This window comes from Bubalus bubalis, chromosome 5, assembly GCF_019923935.1.
Source record: "Bubalus bubalis isolate 160015118507 breed Murrah chromosome 5, NDDB_SH_1, whole genome shotgun sequence".
Taxonomy (NCBI): domain Eukaryota; kingdom Metazoa; phylum Chordata; class Mammalia; order Artiodactyla; family Bovidae; genus Bubalus; species Bubalus bubalis.
Window position 1 is genome coordinate 129,442,993 of NC_059161.1, and position 19,344 is coordinate 129,462,336.

The window sequence follows — 19,344 nt, forward strand, 5'->3', positions numbered from 1 at the left end:
CCCACCCCCGTCTTTCTCAGAGCCCAGTGTCTGAAAACAAGCAAAACCAGAAACTTCAGACACGTGCTGGAACAACAACAACAAACTCCCATAATCGCTTCTCTAAAGGATCATCTTTGCTCGTCTCTTCTCTTAAACCACTGGCTGTTACGTGACTTTGGCCACCTGATGTGAAAAACTGACTCATTTGAAAAGACCCTGATGCTGGGAAAGATTGAGGGCAGGAGGAGAAGGGGACGACAGAGGATGAGACGGTTGAATGGCATCACCGACTCAATGGACGTGAGTTTGAGTAAGCTCCGGGAGTTGGTGATGGACAGGGAGGCCTGGCGCGCTGCGGTTCATGGAGTCGCAAAGAGTTGGACACGACTGAGCGACTGATCTGAACTGAACTGTTACGCGACAGAAGCTATGTTTGCTGAAGAAGTGGCCTGGCACGCGGGAAAGGGAGGAGGGAATCTGGGCAAGGCGGTGGCCAGAGGGGTGAGCAGACTGGCTGCACTCAGTGTGGGAGGGTGGCAAGAAACAGGTGAATAAACGAAGGACAGTGGGAACAGGTTTCCCGGTTCAAAGAAGGGAGTCAGTGATGCAGCGCAGGACAAAACGAGAGGAAACTCCTCCGTGGCACTGGAGGCGCTCCAGTATGAGCTTTCGGTCTCAGCAGAAAAGCAAGAGAGGGACTGTGCAGGCACTCCTGGACGTGAGTGCACACACACCCCTGACTCTGGCCACACATACGCACCGGGGTTTCTGGCTTCGGCAAAAGGCTGGACGAGGGTGGTGGTAACCTACACGGGGAAAATGAGAACTGAAGATCTGGAGAAACGATAAATCAAAATTCCTGTTTTGACCAAAACAGGCTATCCCATGCTCATGAGACTCCTCCGTGGCGGTGCCACGTAGGTATTTGCATGTGCCGGTTTGGAGTTTCAAGGAGAGTCAGAGTTGAGTCAAGTTATCCAAAGAATAGCAAGAAGAGGTAAGAAAGCCTTCCTCAGCGATCAATGCAAAGAAATGGAGGAAAACAACAGAATGGGAAAGACTAGAGATCTCTTCAAGAAAATTAGAGATACCAAGGGAACATTTCATGCAAAGATGGGCTCGATAAAGGACAGAAATGGTATGGACCTAACAGAAGCACAAGATATTAAGAAGAGGTGGCAAGAATACACAGAAGAACTGTACAAAAAGATCTTCACGACCCAGATAATCACGATGATGTGATCACTCACCTAGAGCCAGACATCCTGGAATGTGAAGTCAAGTGGGCCTTAGAAAGCATCACTATGAACAAAGCTAGTGGAGGTGATGGAATTCCAGTTGAGCTCTTTCAAATCCTGAAAGATGATGCTGTGAAAGTGCTGCACTCAATATGCCAGAAAATTTGGAAAACTCAGCAGCGGCCACAGGACTGGAAAAGGTCAGTTTTCATTCCAATCCCAAAGAAAGGCAATGCCAAAGAATGCTCAAACTACCACACAATTGCACTCATCTCACATGCAAGTAAAGTAATGCTCAAAATTCTCCAAGCCAGGCTTCAGCAATACATGAACCGTGAACTTCCAGATGTTCAAGTTGGTTTTAGAAAAGGCAGAGGAACCAGAGATCAAATTGCCAACATCTGCTGGATCATCAAAAAAGCAAGAGAGTTCCAGAAAAATGTCTATTTCTGCTTTATTGACTATGCCAAAGCCTTTGACTGTGTGGATCACAATAAACTGTGGAAAATTCTGAAAGAGATGGGAATATCAGGCCACCTGACCTGCCTCTTGAGAAACCTATATGCAGGTCAGGAAGCAACAGTTAGAACTGGACATGGAACAACAGACTGGTTCCAAATAGGAAAAGGAGTATGTCAAGGCTGTATATTGTCACCCTGCTTATTTAACTTATATGCAGAGTACATCATGAGAATGCTGGGCTGGAGGAAGCACAAGCTGGAATCAAGATTGCCAGGAGAAAGATCAATAACCTGAGATATGCAGATGACACCACCCTTATGGCAGAAAGTGAAGAGGAACTCAAAAGCCTCTTGATGAAAGTGAAAGAGGAGAGTGAAAAAGTTGGCTTAAAGCTCAACATTCAGAAAACGAAGATCATGGCATCCGGTCCCATCACTTCATGGGAAATAGATGGAGAAACAGTGGAAACAGTGTCAGACTTTATTTTTCTGGGCTCCAAAATCACTACAGATGGTGACTGCAGCCATGAAATTAAAAGACGCTTAGTCCTTGGAAGGAAAGTTATGACCAACCTAGATAGCATATTGAAAAGCAGAGACATTACTTTGCAACAAAGGTTTGTCTAGTCAAGGCTATGGTTTTTCCAGTGGTCACATATGGATGTGAGAGTTGGACTGTGAAGAAAGCTGAGCGCCGAAGAATTGATGCTTTTGAACTGTGGTGTTGGAGAAGACTCTTGAGAGTCCCTTGGACTGCAAGGAGATCCAACCAGTCCATCCTAAAGGAGATCAGCCCTGGGTGTTCATTGGAAGGAATGATGCTAAAGCTGAAACTCCAGTATTTTGGCCACCTCATGCGAAGAGTTGACTCATTGGAAAAGACTCTGATTCTGGGAGGGATTGGGGGCAGGAGGAGAAGGGGACGATGGAGGATGAGATGGCTGGATGGCATCACTGACTCGATGGACATGAGTTTGAGTGAACTCCGGGAGTTGGTGATGGACAGGGAGGCCTGGCGTGCTGCGATTCATGGGGTCACAAAGAGTTGGACACGAATGAGCGACTGAACTGAACTGAACTGAATGGAATCTGTTGGCAGATGTGGACTGAAATCGTGTGAAATTGTCACTTTTAGTCAAAAATGGCTGAACGATGCTGGTTTCGCTGGTTCAGTCTAAGAGATGATATTTAAACCCACAGGTCTGAATGTAGTCGCTTAGGAAGAGCATTTACATGGGAGAGAACAGGGGCAGAGCCTTGGGCACCCACCACTTAGAAGTGGGACAGAAGAGCAGGAGCTTTACTGGCGGCTCAGCTGTAAAGAACCCGCCTGCCAACACAGGAGATGCAGGTTCAGTCCACGTTCTTGTCTGGGAAATCCCATGGACAGAGCAGCCTGGTGGGCTACAATCCATGGGGTCGCAAACAGTCAGACATGACTGGGAGACTAAACAACAACCCCTCTGAGAGGGCCTGGAGTCAGTAACAGGCCGGGAGCAGTGAGCGCCCTTACTACCCAGACCTTGGGTTCTAAATACCACTCTGGACTCAAAAGAATCGGGACTCCTGACAGAGACGGCTGATTCGAGGGCTGAGGCATGAAAAAACAGGATGAGCCTGGAATACCTTGCTGAGCCAGAAGGAAAAAGGATGAGGACGGGTGCACGGGACACACGGGCCATCCTGAAGGGGCTCCCTGGACCCAAAGGGGGATAACAGTAACAGACCTCTTGAAAAAACAGAAATCCACGATACCACGGTACTGTAAGTAAGTGAACAAACAGGAAGAGAAAGCTCCTTCTGATGACAGAAAGCCAACTAATCAGTGCGAGCAGTAAGGATGGGAGTAGGAAAATCTCCACTTAGCAGTTACTTACTTAATTCAGGCAAGAAAGACCATGCATGCTAAAACGAGCAGGTGAGAGGGAGATGGGGAAAGGGGCTTTCTCAGATACTCCCTGACTGCAAAGTGCAGAGGCAACTGCGGTGGAGAGCCTGGCAGATTCCAGGTGAACAGGGGGCCAGAGCCGACATCACCAGTGACAGCAAATGGTCACCACTGCCCCGACTGGACCACCAGGAACACAGCCCCTCCACGCTGCTGCTGCTGCTGCTAAGTCATGTCAGTCGCGTCCGACTCTGCGACCCCACAGACAGCAGCCCACCAGGCTCCCCCGTCCCTGGGATTCTCCAGGCAAGAACACTGGAGTGGGTTGCCATGTCCTTCTCCAACGCGTGAAAGTGAAAAGTGAAAGTTGCTCAGTTGTGTCCGACTCTTAGCAACCCCACGGACTGCAGCCCACCAGGCTCCTCCATCCATGGGATTTTCCAGGCAAGAGTACTGGAGTGGGTGCCATTGCCTTCTCCGTCCCTTCCATGATTTTCCTGCACAAATGCGCATCATGCATCTTATCACCAGGAAACACTGAGCAAATGCACACCAGGCGACAGGCTCCACACGCCCACCCTGTAACCTTCGGGAGAAGCCCCTGAGAGAACCAAGGGAAGACGATGAACTCTGCCAGGTAGAAGGGTTCGTGCGGGGTCCAAGACCGGATCTTTTCACTGTGCATGCCAAGTCACTTCCGTCGTGTCTGACTCTTCATGACCCTGTGGACTGTAGCCCTCCAGGCTCCTCTGTCCATGGGATTCTCCAGGCAAGAATACTGGAGTGGGTTGCCATGCCCTCCTCCAGGGGATCTTCCCGACCCAGGGATCAATCCGCATCTCTTATGTCTCCTGCATCGGCAAGCATGTTCTTTACCACGAGCACCATCTGGGAAGCCCCACATGCTTTTACTATATTGGTCATTACTGGGACAATGGGAAAAACTCAAATGTGGTCTCTGCGTACACAGAATTCTCTGTATTTGCTTCTGCAAGTCCTCTTTAAGTTTGAAATTAAAATATTCACTCAGTTTTTAAAAAATAGCAATTAGTACTTGTTTGACAAAAAGACCTCAAAGCTTATTAGAAATGTGTCTTCCCCCAAGATAAGTCGTGCTAACCCTTTGTCCTTTATTTGAAAAGGGTGTTGTACTTTCTGGCCCCTGGGAGACAGATTAAAAGGGTTGACAGAGGTCAGAAAGTAACTAGAATGTAAAACAGCACCCCCTACACTCATGTAGCGTAACCATTTTCTTCTGAGATGCTTTTTGGAAAATGCATGTGTCTGGGGCCCCATCCCACAACCACTTCCTGCAAATCTCCAGGGCAGGTGCATTTGGAGGAGACTCCCCACAGAATCTGGGATCTGGGATTCCCTCACCTATGCTGAGCGCCCCCCTCCCCCCATCACTAGCCAAACCCATGAATCGTGTAAATGAGGGAAAAAAAGGCTGCTGCTTCCTCCAGGCACTGCACTGCCACCTGCTGGGCACCTGCTGTGATACAGCTACAAGCCTAAATTTACAGCAAGAGGAACAGCGCCCCCGGGGTTGTGCAGGGCAACCAGAGCAATGCAGAGGGGACTGCATTGCAAACGCTTCTGCTTGGTTCTGTGCCTCAAGCAATCTAAGTCCACGCCACACTCAGGCATTTCTCCTACAGCACGTGCTTTACCAGACAAGCTGGAGATGTGACAGAACAGTCAGCATGCAACACCCACAGACAGACCCAGAACACACCCTGCGGTGAGTGCCGTCAGGGAGCGTCCAGGGGGCCTGTCCCATCACTGTGGGGTCAGGGAAGCACTAAGGACTTGGAGCCCAGGTCTGAGGGCGAGCAGGTGTCAGCCCAGTGAAGAAGAGGGACGGGAGGGCGTAGTGGCCCGAAATTGTGACTTCCTTAAGGAGAAAGCTTCTCATTTGAAAATGATAAATAATAAACAGCGACCAATAACAAATTAAGACCGAACGGTAAACATCCTTAAGAAAATTGTTGCAGGAAATCAAATGAGATCTGTGTGAAGGCCTGTGAGCAAACGGGTTAGGTGCTCTCTGTCAAGTATCATTCCTCAAAGATAAACCCAGACAGGGCCAGAGGACACGGGGAGGATGAGCTTGGGGGCGTGGCCAGGTGATAATGATGCGATGTAGGGCGTGGCCAGATGACGGTGATGGGGCGTGGCCAGGTGATAATGTGATGATGGGGGTGTGGCCAGATAATGATGGTGATGGGGGCGTGTTCAGATGATAATAATGGTGATGGGGCGTGGCCAGGTGATAATGATGTGATGATGGGGGCGTGGCCAGATAGTGATGGGGGCGTGGCCAGCACTTACTGAGCACTTACTAGATGCCAGGCATTATGGGAAGTGTGTCATTTTACCGTCTCAAGAGCTCTATGAATTGTTACTGAGCCAACTTCAGAGATTTAGTAAAGAAGTTCAGAGAGGCTAAACCACTTGCTCAGGTGGCCCAGGCCGTGCTGAGGGGGGTCTGAAATCCCAGCCCAGAATAAACTGCACTGACGACTCAAGGAAGAGATCTCACATCTCCCGAATAGAATCAGGGAGGGAGGAAGAGAGCGAGATGCCCCACGTGGGGCTGTCCAGGGAAGGAGGAAGAGAGCGAGATGCCCCACGTGGGCCGGTCCAGGGAAGGAGGAAGAGAGCGAGGTGCCCCACGTGGGCCGGTCCAGGGAAGGAGGAAGAGAGCGAGGTGCCCCACGTGGGCCGGTCCAGGGAAGGAGGAAGAGAGCGAGGTGCCCCACGTGGGCCGGTCCAGGGAAGGAGGAAGAGAGCGAGGTGCCCCACGTGGGCCGGTCCAGGGAAGGAGGAAGAGAGTGAGATGCCCCACGTGGGCCGGTCCTGTGGGCACAGCTGCTCATGAAGGTGTGTTAACACGAGACTCCTTCACCAACCAGCTGCCCTCTCGCTGGGCCCTCAGCTCGCCAGTAACACATTCTCGAGTCCTGAGATAGCCAACCAACCCCCCGTCACTCAGGTCAGAGCAAGATGCCTGGCGCTGCGCTGGTGGACGTGAAAGCATCACTACTTAGCAACTAAAACTGCACTGAAGTTTGGGCCTCCCTGGGGGCTCAGATGGTAAGGAATCCATCCACCTGCAAGGCAGGAGACCCAGGTTTGACCCCTGGGTCGGGAAGATCCCTTGGAGAGGCAATGACAACCCACTCCAGTATTCTTGCCTGGAGAATTCCATGGACAGAGGAGCCTGGTGGGCTACAGTCCACACGGTTGCAAAGAGTCGGAAACAACCGAGCAACTAACACAAGACTGCACTGAAGCCCCCTAAACCAACCCACCAATTGCCTAGGCTGTGGGAATGTACTGGGGTGGTTTTTACTTCTTTATGACTCTTCATATTTTCAAAGAATTCTACGTTGAGCAGGTACTTCTTCAGTAAAGAAAAACATTAGACTAACGTGAACGCAAGTTGAAAGGCTTGCAGACATGTCAAAAACGTGTGCTCTTCCAAAATCAGCCTGCAAGGGGGCGTGTGTTCCCAGTCGCGAGGCCTGGGGGCTGGCTGTGAAGGCCTCGCTTTGCAGGTCAACGTCAGCCTCCGGTCACACAGGCAACCGAGCCGCCGGTAATACCTGGGAGCAGGCGGAAAGGAGCTGTCGGGTGCCACGCAGAGGGGACTGTAGACCCCAGAACCCCGCGGTGCTTCTCCAAGAATCTGGGCGATGCAAACCCGCCTGCCCTCGACTTCCTTCTACCGCCAGGGCGCTGTTGCTGGAGGGGTGGCTTCGTCCGGGAGCCCTGGAGGCCGGACACAGAACCAGGCTTCCAGTGCGGGGCGCGCTGGGAACCTCGGGCAAGTCACCCACCCTCTCTGGGTCTGGCTAACTCGGAGCCCAGCAGGGGTCTGCCAGGGTTGCGGGAGGGGTGTGAAAAGATGGGGAGGACAGCGTTCGCTGGGTGAACGGGGCCCTCCCTGACCCAGGATGATAATCGGGGAGGGAGGGCCGCACTGCGCTGAGTTACTTGCTAAAGCACCCTGCGCGACCCCTGCTGAAGGTCACGGCTCTGCGGAAGGCCAGCAGCTCCAATAAAGCAGGTGCTTCCGCAGGACTCGCGTGGAAAAGAAAGCCACCACCGGAGGACGGTGTAGGGACCCTGCCGGATGACGCGAGAGCAGGATGTGACGGCCGGGGCTGATGCCTCCGCCTTCCAAACGCACTGCTGGGGGCAGGGCTGCAAAGCCCCGAGGCTGGGTGGCCTCTGGTGCCAGATGCTTGGAATCCATGCAGGGGCTCTCAGGGGCCACAAGTATGGGAGGCAGCACCACAGAAGTGAACCTCCACGCCCCCAACATACACAGTCACCCTCCCTCCAGCGGGGGCAGCCCTCCCAGGAGACAAGCGAGATTGCCACAAAAGGCATCGGGCTCAGGGTGAGGCCGCCCCAGCCAGGGATGGGGTGGGAGGGGAGAGGGAGGCGGGAGGCGGAGCCAGCCTGCGGCCGGATCCGAGCTGAGTGCCCTCTGCGGTTCCGGGTGTCTGATGCTCTGGCATCGGGGGTCTCGTGGGCACTGGAGGGGCTGCCCTGCCAGGGAGAGCTGATTCCTAGAAATGGACAAGGATGCAGCCAGGAGCACAAATGCTCAGCCGCCGTGCAGAGTTCTCGCCGGCCCTCCTCCACGGGGCGCTCACACTCGGGGCCCTCACCCTGCCCTAACCACCCAGGGAGGGTCCCAGATGGCTGGGGCAGCTCCTGCGCCCCAGGGCCACTGGGGCCCCTCAGCCTGCTCGTCCGGCCTCACCCGTTCCTTCCCTTGAAAACCACAGTAAAGGCTCTGTTCACAGGCCCCCCCGCCCTCCCTGCATGGTGGTGCCTGGCAGGCTGTGTCCCTCCTCTAAGGTCTGTGAGTGATAACCATCTTTCACGGGCAGCCATGTCCCGATGGGCTGGCCTCACCAGACCTGAACAGGAAAAAGTTACACTTTAATGGGAGCAGGGGAGACACGCAGCTTGAGAAGCAGATGCCCAGCACATGGACATAGAGGGTCCCTGGGGAGTCTTCCAAAACACACCGATAAAACTCCATCTGTGCCAGTGAGGCCTGAGGTCTGTCCCACCACCCAGGGCACCGGTCCTGCCACCCCGGGGACACAGACTCTGCCCCAGTGTCGTGACCACTCGGGGCAAACGCGCTCCCCTGTGTCCCTCGCTAATCCCACACTTAAGGATGTTATATTCTGAATGCACATTTTTGGAGTTCAAAAAGAAAACTCTGCTAAACAACGGAAATAATGATGTGTAAAGGGTGAGTAAATCCTGGGAGAAAAAGCACGCAGGTGTTTTCCGGTAGGACGTTCTGGTTTCCAAGTTGTATGTGCATTTGGCCCCTGTCACGTCCTGGGGCAGCTCAGGCGACAAAGGAAAACTGTTCTGCGGACGCTCCTCTCTGTCATGGGTGGGCTGCTTTCAGATGCGTCACTGAAAGGAGCATCATGCGTGGGGCTGACCTTGCCCAGTCCCTCCTTTGGATGGGCCAGGGGGCCGGGCTGGGGGATGGGCCTGGGGGGGGAGCTGAACCCGGGGGCACTCCACTTGACCCTGTATCCTCGGACTCACAGCTCAGCCCGGTGCCCTGGGCCAGCGGCTATTCCGAGGCCCTAAGGGTCGCAAGGAGGACAGGGCGCTCTGTCCTTGGTGATGGTGCCCCACCACCCGGCCCTGCACCTCCTCCTTCCTCGCAGGTCACCCGGGGGAAGAATGGCCCCCAGGGCTGCCCTGCCAACAGGGCTGGGACCCCCTTGGGAGTTGCTGGCAGAGCCTGAAACTGTCCCCTTTCACATCTTCAGCAAAGTCCATGTGTGATGATGACAGGCTTGGTCTTTTAATGGTCAGCAGCAAGCTGAGGGGGCTTCCCCAATGGGGCACTGGTAAAGAATCCGCCTGCCAATGCAGAAGACACAGGAGATGCAGGTTCAAGCCCTGGGTCAGGAAGATCCCCTACAGAAGGACATGGCAACCCTTTCCAGTGTTCCTGCCTGGAAAATGCGACAGACAGAGGAACTTGGTGGGCTACAGTCCACGGGGGTCACAAAGAGTCGGACACAACTGAGCACGCACACACACACGAAGCTGAGGGCCGAGGGCAGCTACGAGCCGAGATGAGCAGACAGACAGAGCGCCGCTCGCATCTGGGGGACCGCTGGCCTGCCCCAGCCTGGTCACGGCAGGAACCCTCCCAGGTAGATGTGAGGCACGGCCGGGCAGACTTGTGTGTGCGAGTGAGCATGTGTGGATCTGTGATCTTTGTTCACATCTATCTGTCTCACTGGCCCCGCCACACGGACGTAAGACCCACTGGATGGGGCCTTACTATTCACCACTGGGCTCAGCGTCCAGGACACTGAGCAGGCCTGGCAGGTACGACACAGGAGGTGACACCCATGCCAGGGTGGGGGGTGGTCTGTGGCTGGAAAGCCAGGGCCCTGGGCTCAGGGGCTCACAGTGGCTGCCTGGCACCCGAACGCCATGGCCCGGGAGTGGTTACGGAAAACTCCGATTCCGTGACAGTCAGGGTCTAGGTCCCGGGCGCGTCGGGGTCTCCAGCATCTGTCTGCTTCACCGAGTTAAAGGAGGCAGACCCCCAGAGCACGATCCTCTCCTAGGGGGCCAGATGTCCCGCAATCGGCAAAGCCCCCAGCCAAGGTCACCGGAGCCTCCGCCCGCCCCTCAGCTCTGCCCATCGCCCCCCAGCCTCCCAGGCCCCTCTCTCCCCCATAACTGACCCTCCGGCCATCAAGAGACACCCGTGCCTCCTCCAGGGGTGAGCGGGTCACAGGACAGGACCCACGGCTCCCCTGAGAACGCGGTGTTTTCACAGGACGAATCCAAACCCAAAAGAGACAGCAGCTCAGAAGGCGGTGTCTGCTGAGGGGGGATCTCGGATGCGGTCTTCCCTCCCTCCCTGCCACCCGCCCCCACCTCCTGGGGGATGTGACCCCAGCGTCCCTGAGGCCCTCGGCGAGAGGCCCACATCCCTACTTCACCTCCTCCAGGCCCGGGAAGCCTCCAGCACACGGGTGCCTGAGGGCAGCCCACCCCACCTGCCCAGGCCTGCCGCGCCCACTGGGAGCTCTAGTGCCAGGACTATAGCCTCCAGCCCGAAGGCCAGGTGCCCAGTGACAACACTGCCAGGGGAGGGGTGACTCCTCCCGGAACCTTCCAGGGTGAAGCCCTGGAGACCCGGAGTCGGTCACTGGCGAGGTCCATGCTGGGTCCTCCCTCCCCCATCCCTCATGTCCCCTGAGCAGCTCAGCCCCCTCCTGCCCCCGCCCAGAAAAATGCCATCCACAGCCCAGCGTTACTGCGGACAATCGTGGCCCTCGGCTCCTACGGACTTTGCAAACACAGCAACGTGAGTTTCGGGGTTGTTCGCAGCCTTCCTGGGGGAGCTGGGGGGCCCAGGTCATGACATTCCCGGCAGAAGCAACTGCTTCAGCCAAGAGGGCAAAGAAGGAAGGCGGGACCTTTCTGGAAAACATTGGGTCTTGCCCGCGTTCCATCCTTTCTACTGCCTGAGGGTGTGGGAGGCCCTACTGAGCCCACTTCACAGATGAGCAAACGGAGGCCTGGTGAGCAGGGTCGCAGAGGCCCGCCACCCCCAACTCACACCACAGAAGGGAACCGGGTGCTCCTCCAGACTGCGTGGACGCGCCAGAACTGAACGCTAGGCACGCCAGGCTGGGGTGGGCCCACCTCTGCACCTCCGCACCCCTCCGCCCGCAGTGGGTGGGTGCGTCAACCTGCTGAGATGGGCAGGTGTGTAAGGCGAGGGTGTCGAAGGGAAAGACAGGTAGCCTGAGAAGCAGTGAAAGTCACTGCAATGTAAAGGCCGAGTGTGAGAACATCAGAGCCTCTTCCCTGACCTCCTGGCTGGATATCCCTGCCCCTCTCTCCCAAACCCCCTCCATCCTCAGGAAGACCTCACTTCCACCCCTGCGCCACTGGGCTCTCTGATTGGCTGGTTCTGGAGGGACTCAGCCAATGGGAGGGCAGGAGGACGGAGCGGCAGGTACCTCTTCTGCGCATCCTCCGTGACTCTGCCCAGCTCTCGGCGCCCTCCCCCGCGGGCGAACACAGTCTCCTCTCTGTGCCCTCTGTCCACTAGAGACGACTCATCGGAGCCACGAGGTAGATTCTGTTTCTGCCACGACCGCAGCCGACACTCCCCCAGCCCCGCTACTGCAGGGGGATCTCGGAAACGTGTGCCTCGTACAAGGACATCGGGCCCTTTGCCGGGTCACCCGCACCCAGAAAGCCCCTGGTCCCAGGCTCTGTAGGGAGCCCAGGCTGGGGGGCGCCCGGAGCACCCATGGCTTCTATGGAGGGGCGCTCGCCCAGCACCCCAGGCCCGCCCACCAGCTGGCAGGTGAGGGCAGCCCCGCACACCTGGTGGATTTCGTGCCAGCCGTTCTCGTCTTTGCAGCTCACGGCCGCGTGCTCGTGGAGCAGCAGCTCGCAGCAGCAGGGGTCGCCCCCGACCACCGCCGTGTGATACAGCGGGGTCAGGCCGTGGCTGTCCTTATAATCCGGGGATGCGCCGAGCTCCAGGAGGGTCTGAAAAAAGACAAAACACACCAAACGTGAGGTCACTGGTCTCATGGCCCCTTCTACAGGAGTGAGTCAATCATGAAGGAAGAGGAGGGTCATGCTCCCCACTCCTGGGCAAGGTGACCATTAGCCCCAGGTTCCTGTACTTTTCCTGGCCTCTTGGAACTGAAATAGCATCTGATGCCAGGCACACGCACAGGCTTACACACCCGGGGGATGGAGGCGCTCTGCACAGGTGACCCTCGGGCACTACCTGCTGCCCGGCTGACCCCTGTGGGCCAGTGGAGAGTAAGGGGGGAGATGACATTTGCAGGAAAGAGTTGTACATTGAACCTAAAGGTACAGTGTAAACCATCTCTGTGCGCGTCCTGCAGGGGGCGAAATGAGCCAGAGTCGTCATAAACACTTGATTTCCAAGGAAGCCAGCTGAACAAGGGCAGCCGCTATGAAGTTAAGAAATCTGCTTTATACAAGAGCACCATCTGTGGGTCCTCCGCCCCCAGCAGTGGGTCCCCTCCCCTCCTCGTCCTGACAGAGAGAGGGCTGGGGGCCTGAGCCCCGCTGTCCTGCGCTCCATGGCATGGCACAGAGCCTGGGCTGGTAGAGCGTGCCTGAATAACCGTGTGGGGAGTGAGATGGGGCTGAGGCCCACCCCCTGCCCCCGCCCTAGCATCGGCTCCCCCTTTCTATGGAGAGAGGTGGGTTTGAGCTGAAAATATAAGCCCTTTGGCTGAAACAAGGGAAAGATCACTTTTTGTGATCAGCTTGCACTTCCAAGCTCCAGTGGGAACACAACTTTGGGGTTACCCTGGGGTGGCTGTTGTGGGGCAGGAAGGGGTTCAGGGCAGACACAGGGGGTCAGGCGAGGGGCGGCCCCGTGTGAGATGGGCCCTGAGTTACCTTCAGGGCCAGCAGGTTCCTGGTGCGGGCGGCTTTGTGCAAGGCTGTCATCCCATCCTTGGCGCGGAAGTCTAGGTGGGCCCCGCCGTTCCGGAGGGCCTTGATCATCTCCACGGGGTCGTCCAGCTGAGCGGCCAAGGTCAGAGGAGTCTCTAGGGGCCCGAACACACATGCGTTAGAACCAGCCAGGTCAGATCATCCCCATGGCCAAGTTCAAACATCCCAAAGAGCTCAACAAACTGACTCCCTCAGAGTAACACGGCCCCCACCCACCTGCCGACCCCAACCATCTACACAGTTCCAGCCTGGCTCTGGCAACCCTAGAGATGACGGCAGGGACTCTCAGGGTCACGTGCAAACCAAAACGGGAGGAGAGGCAACATTCAACGTCGTGGCTTCGTGGGCCCTGAGCCTGAGAAGCGGCCTCTGCCGCCTCTGCCCTCGGCACAGAGAATCCCACAGCCCCAGCCGACGCCTCCCTACAGGAGGAACCATAGGTCAGGTGGGGCTGCAGGTGAAGATGCAAAGGAAGGGACTTCCCTGCGGTCCAGGGGTTAAGACTCCGCACTTCCACTGCTGGAGTCGCGGGTGCAATCATTGGTCGGGGAACTAAGATCCCACGTGAGGCAGGGTGCCGCCAGAAAGTAAAAAATAAATCAATAAAGACAAAATTAAAAGACTGGAAAGGCAGACGCCCGCCTTTCTCATGTCAGTTTCACAACTTCTACAGACACCTTGGGAGATGCCAGGGGTTGAGCTGAAGGGAAACAAACGTGGGTTAAGACACAGGCTCGTGCCCCCCAGGGGTCTCCACTGAGCCAGCACAGAGACCCCAACCGTCATCGTGATGGGAGGGGACCAACGCAAACAAGGACCAATCTACAAAGCCCGGGGACAGAAGGCTGAAGTCCGCCTGCGTGGGGACAAGGGTCAGGAAGGGGCCCCACACTGGGCAGGTGGGCCAGTCTGCGGGGGCTGTGGCTGAGGACGAGTCTCTGTCATCAGACGGCTCTGCTCAGCGTCCCTCGAGTTCCCGCCATCACCCCTGTCGAGCAGACTGCATGACTCTGATGTGGCTAATTTGAGAGGCTCTTCACTTACAGTAAAGGGCAAAGAGTAATATGACAACACGCAGGTTCCCCTGAAACACTGATAGCTAATAATGAGTCGTTCTAGCCTCGAGCAAGTTTGGAGAGTAAGAGAAGTGGGTTATCACCCGGAGGCAGAATTCCCTTCGGACCACCTGTCACCGTCACAGGACCCTGAGAAAATGCAACTTCATCACAAATTCAGATTGATGACTCCCTTCTGTTTGTAATTCCGACATTGATCTATCCACAAATGGGCTTTGTTTGGGGGGCTTTTAAAATGCACTGCTGGAATCCCTCTGTGCCTTGATTTTTCGTGGTGAGACCCACGGGTTTAACCTCCTCCTCGTAACTTGTCTGCAGCAGGTAGACACACCCCAGAGTGCGTGAACACACAACTTATGTGTTTTCTTCCGAGGGAAATGGTATGACGCTCACGAATGCCACAGATGCATCCTTGCTGTAAATCTACCAGAGGCACCCTCACAAGCAGAGATATTTAAACGAAGGAGTTTTCTAGGACAACTAAAGGACCGTGGCGACAGTGGGAACATTCCTACACAAAAAACATCAGCAAGGCAAGAAAGTCAGGACTTGGAGAGGGTGTTGGGGATGCACACCGGCTGGGATCATGGGCAGCGGTGTGGATACAGGGCCGACAGGCAGAGAGAAAGAGACTCAGAGAGAGACCCCCAGCCGCCCGAGACGGGAGAGGAAGGGCCAGGCCCTCACTGCCTCACCCCAGCCACGCCCGAGGGTCTGCCTCCCTGGCAGAGAAAGGACGCTGCAGGAGGGTGTGGGTGACCCGGGAAGGGCGTAAGGATGGGGTCGTCAGGAGCCGCCGGCAGCCACCCTCCAAAGTCAAGCCTCTTACAGCAGCTCCTCGTGTGTGATGTGAGTGCACATCTGTGCTGACAGAGCCCAGGGCAAGGTCAACCTTCCAAATGACTCGGGTTTTCCTTTCTTGCTGACGGTCTGCGCTTGGCAGACGCCAAAGCCAGGCGGTCCAAAGGAGAAAGTTTTTGTTTCTGCGACACTGTTTTCACAGCTGACAACCTCAATGTCACTTTACTTGGAGAATACTGTCTAAGAGGGAGGTGCTGGTAAATGGTGACGTTCCAAATTACAGAGCCCTCTGGCCCGGCCGCCCCCGGGGGGCCAGCGCTGGGCACGCAGGCAGGTGGAAGGGAGCAGACACCCCGTCAGGGCCTGCGTGCCTCCTGCACGAGACAGGACTCAGCCCTTGGATGCCTTTCAGGGACACTGAATGACACGTGGCCATGTCCTAAGAATTTCAGAGGCCCTCCCTCGCCGACCGACACCGCAGACTCGGCATGCTCAGACCCAGCCAGGACCCACCCTGGCGAGGACAGGAGAGCCCCCAGCTTAGACTCCCGTTCCGGAAGGGGGCGTCCAGTGAGACCCCACGTGGGCGGATGGGAGCAGCAAGTAGGTGCTCGTCAACCAGCCCACTCGTGTAGCCCTTACAAGACTGTGCTATTAATGAAGTAACGTGCAAGCGGCCCTTACACGACTGCACTATAACCGGGTATCGTGATCCCGCCTCCAGCACGCTTGGGAACGGCAATCAACTGGCACCCTAGTTTAAAATATTTCTGCTTTGGCGTTTTGAAATTTTCTAAGTTTTAAAAAATGCACCAGAACCTCCATGAATACAACCTCACAGGGGAACAGTCTCTCTCATCTTTGGAGGTGACTTTGAAGACAGCATCCCCTCTAAACCTACAAACTGCCTGATGGGATTCTGGCTCCAGGAATGACCGGGACGTGCTTTGAAAGGCAGGTTCTCAGCCGTGAGCATGGGAGACGCCTACAAGCCCAGGAGGAGGACACCAACTACAGGCCTTCTGGTCCGTCTGGAGGTGGGGTGAGGCCCGGCGGGTGGAAGGCAGGTGGCAGGACGCTGTGCAGGCACGGGATATCTGACAACCCCTGCAGCTGGGAGTGTGCGCCACCCCCGGTTCAGGGGGCACAGCCAGGACCTCAGAAGGATGGGAGCCTGGTGAGAACTTCCCACAGGGGCAGCGCTGCCCAGCTCTGCTCCCCAAAAGCCTGGGCAGCCTCCAGCGTGTGTCCCAAACCTTCCGGGCCTCAGTTTCCACACCTATGTTACTGCTGTTTAGTCACCAAGTCATGTCTGACTCTTGGCCATCCCAAGGACTGTAGCCTGCCAGGGTCCTTTGTCAATGGGATTTCCCAGGCCAGAATACTGGAATGGGTTGCCATTTCCTCCTCCAGGGGATCTTCCTAACCCAGGGATCCTCAAACCTGCATCTCCTGGTTGGCAGGCAGATTCTTTACCAGTGAGCCACCTGGGAAGCCCTCCTACACCCATATGACGGGAATAAAAGTAGGACCAGCACCTCGTGGGGCTCTGGGAGGATCAGAGGCCACATCTGATGCTAGGGCAGTGCTTGGCCCACAGTCAGAGTTTCTCCAGGGGATTTGGCTAGAAATGGGTTTTATTTTCTTTATTATTGTTTGACAAACATAGACAGCATATTAAAAGCAGAGACATCACTTTGCCAACAAAGGTCCGTCTAGTCAAAGCTATGGTTTTTCCAGTAGTCAGGTATGGATGTGAGAGTTGGACCATAATGAAGGCTGAGCACCAAAGAACTGATGCTTTCAAACTGTGGTGTTGGAGAAGACTCTTGTGAGTCCCTTGGACTGCAAGGAGATCAAATCAGTCAATGCTAAAGGAAATCAACCCTGAATATTCACTGGAGGGACTGATGTTGAAGCTGAAGCTCCAATACTTTGGCCACCTGATGGGAAGAGCCAGCTCAGTGGAAAAGACCCTGATGCTGGGAAAGATTGAAGGCAGGAGGAGAAGGGGGCAACAGAGGATGCAATGGTTAGATGGCATCACCAACTCAATGGACATGACTTTGAGTAAACTCCAGGAGATGGTGAAGGACAGGGAAGCCTGGCATGCTGCAAGCCTGGCATGCTGAAGGACAGGGAAGCCTGGCAAAGAGATGGACATGACTGAGCAACTGAACAACAGTGTTTTTTTTTTTTTTCAGTATTTTTTAAAACCTATGCAACGCCTTTATTGTTATATAATCATAAAAGTAATTTCTAAAATGACCCATGAAGCCAATGCTTATTCCATGTCCCCCCGCCCCCTGGACAGGCACAAAGCCCAGGAGACTTTGTTTCTTTTCTCAGTGAGAGACAGTCATGGTGTCCCAGGACACAGACAAGTGAAACGAACATTCCCAGACCTAGTAAGTGATCCGCCCTGGGGGGGACAGCAGCTGCCCCAGGGGGGAGGACCAGGTGCGTCTCCTCGAACTCCCACAGGACAGATGGCTACACAGACAGGCAGGGAGGTGGGTGGACGGGTAGGTGGGTACATCTGAGAGTGGGAGGGAGGGGTGGGTAAAGCAAAGTGCCGGCCGATGGTATACAGACAGAGATGCCACACACGTGCACAGCTAAGAATGAGCTGAACAGAACAACAGAGGACTAATATTTGGTCTCAGGGTAGACTGAGGGAACATAAACCATGCACTCAATCTACCTTTGTAAATAATTAACCCATCACTGAATATAAAACCCATTAGTGAGTTACTCCTAATTGAGAAATCACGCCCACCTCATTCCATGGCCCATTTGCCTCGTGCAGAACAAGACAGGCCAGCAAAGCCTGACCTTGGGGTGGAACCACTGAGTTCCAGCCTGGGCTCAGCTATGACTTTGACAGAAACCTTGACCCCTACAGGCCGTGGGTTCCCCATCTGTTTTGCAAAGCTCCGCCCACACGAAGGGTCACAGGAAGCCATGGCTTTGAATATGCTCCACCTGAGTGAGCAAAGGATCCACAATGACAGGACAGGTAAGTATCACGGTGCCAGTTTAACCTGGAAATTGAGTCCCCGAAACACTCGCAAGAGGGAAAGTATTCCAGTGGACTCAGGGCTTCTGCCTTCGCTCACGTTCATACAACCTCAGTTTCCTAAAACAATGCATTTGGTTAAAACTCGCATCTCTAAAACACAACACATCCCTTCTAAGACACGCTGAAATCTTGCCACCCAAATTCAGAACTGCAGACAGTGACCCAGGAGACCTTCCCATCTGAGACTGTGGCTGCCAAACCCGGGGAGAAGTAGCCTAGAATGTTCTAGAAGTCCCCACAATGCAGGTGTCTCCTTGGAAAGGGAGACCTCAGAAACTCATACAGTCAAAAAAGCAGAGAGTTGGGGGCAACACTCCTGGCCTTGCCCTTCTGCCCGTATCTCTCCTCCACATCAGCAAAATTCAGACACGGCCCCAAGGTCACAACATCACAGGGGAACATGTCCACATTTCTGTGACAAATCCAGGGACCTCAGCGACTCCTCAAAACTCCCCAGGACCAGCGAGCGGAAACGTGGCAGGGAGCCCTTGCTCATCACCTAGAGCAACGGTTCTCAGTGATGAGGCATGCGCATCACTCAGAAGGCTCGTTAATGCAAAGGGTACTGGCTCCGCTCCCAGAAATGGTGCGATGGGACTGAAGGGCTGAGAAACCGCAGCTCTAGGAGTGACGCTGGTGGGCCAAGGGCACGCTCTGCTGGAGGATACGGCTTCCCAGACTCAGCTACACAGCGACTTCGTGGGTTCCCACCTCAGACACTGATGTAACCGCTGTGGTGCATGACCCAAGAATTAGGTGCTACAACGTCCCCAAGTGGCTCTCAACCTGCAGCTGAGGCTGAGGCCCTCTGCTCTGAACTCCTGCTAACCACCAAACACCGGAAGCAACCAAAATGTCCTTCGGGAGGTGGACAGGATAAACAGAACTGGAAAATCTGTACAGCGAATTATTATTTAGTGACTAAAAAGATAAGTGTATCAAGTCCTAAAAAGATACAGCGCAATCTTATATGTGTGCGTTGCTAAGCAAAAGGAGCCAGTCTGAAAAAGCTACGTGCTGCATGATTCCAATTACAAGACATTCTGGAAAACTCAAAACTATGAGGATGCTAAACCAATCAGTGGTTGCCAGGGGTTCTAAAGAGAGGCAGGACTGAACTGACAAAAAGCACAGGGGATTTTTTTTTTTTTTAAGTTGCAAAACCATTCTGTATGATTCTGTAATGGTGAATACGAGATTCAAACATCTGTCAAAACCATAAACTCGACAAAGAGGGATGCTCAAGGTATGCAAATTTTTAAAATAAAGCTTA

At 54.9% G+C, this 19,344-nt stretch overlaps 1 protein-coding gene across 3 annotated transcripts in view; it reads right to left on the reverse strand.

The window, feature by feature from the left end:
• The window catches only part of SHANK2 (SH3 and multiple ankyrin repeat domains 2), a 558,458-nt gene that overhangs the window by 415,874 nt on the left and 123,240 nt on the right, over positions 1–19,344 (reverse strand). For all 3 annotated transcript variants that reach the window (XM_044943817.2, XM_044943819.2, XM_044943818.2), the window contains exons 7-8: positions 13,056–13,207; positions 11,994–12,161 (exon numbers count right to left, since the gene is read on the reverse strand). In XM_044943817.2, the coding sequence (XP_044799752.2) occupies positions 11,994–12,161; positions 13,056–13,207 (320 nt within the window). The remainder of the gene's footprint in view (positions 1–11,993; positions 12,162–13,055; positions 13,208–19,344) is intronic.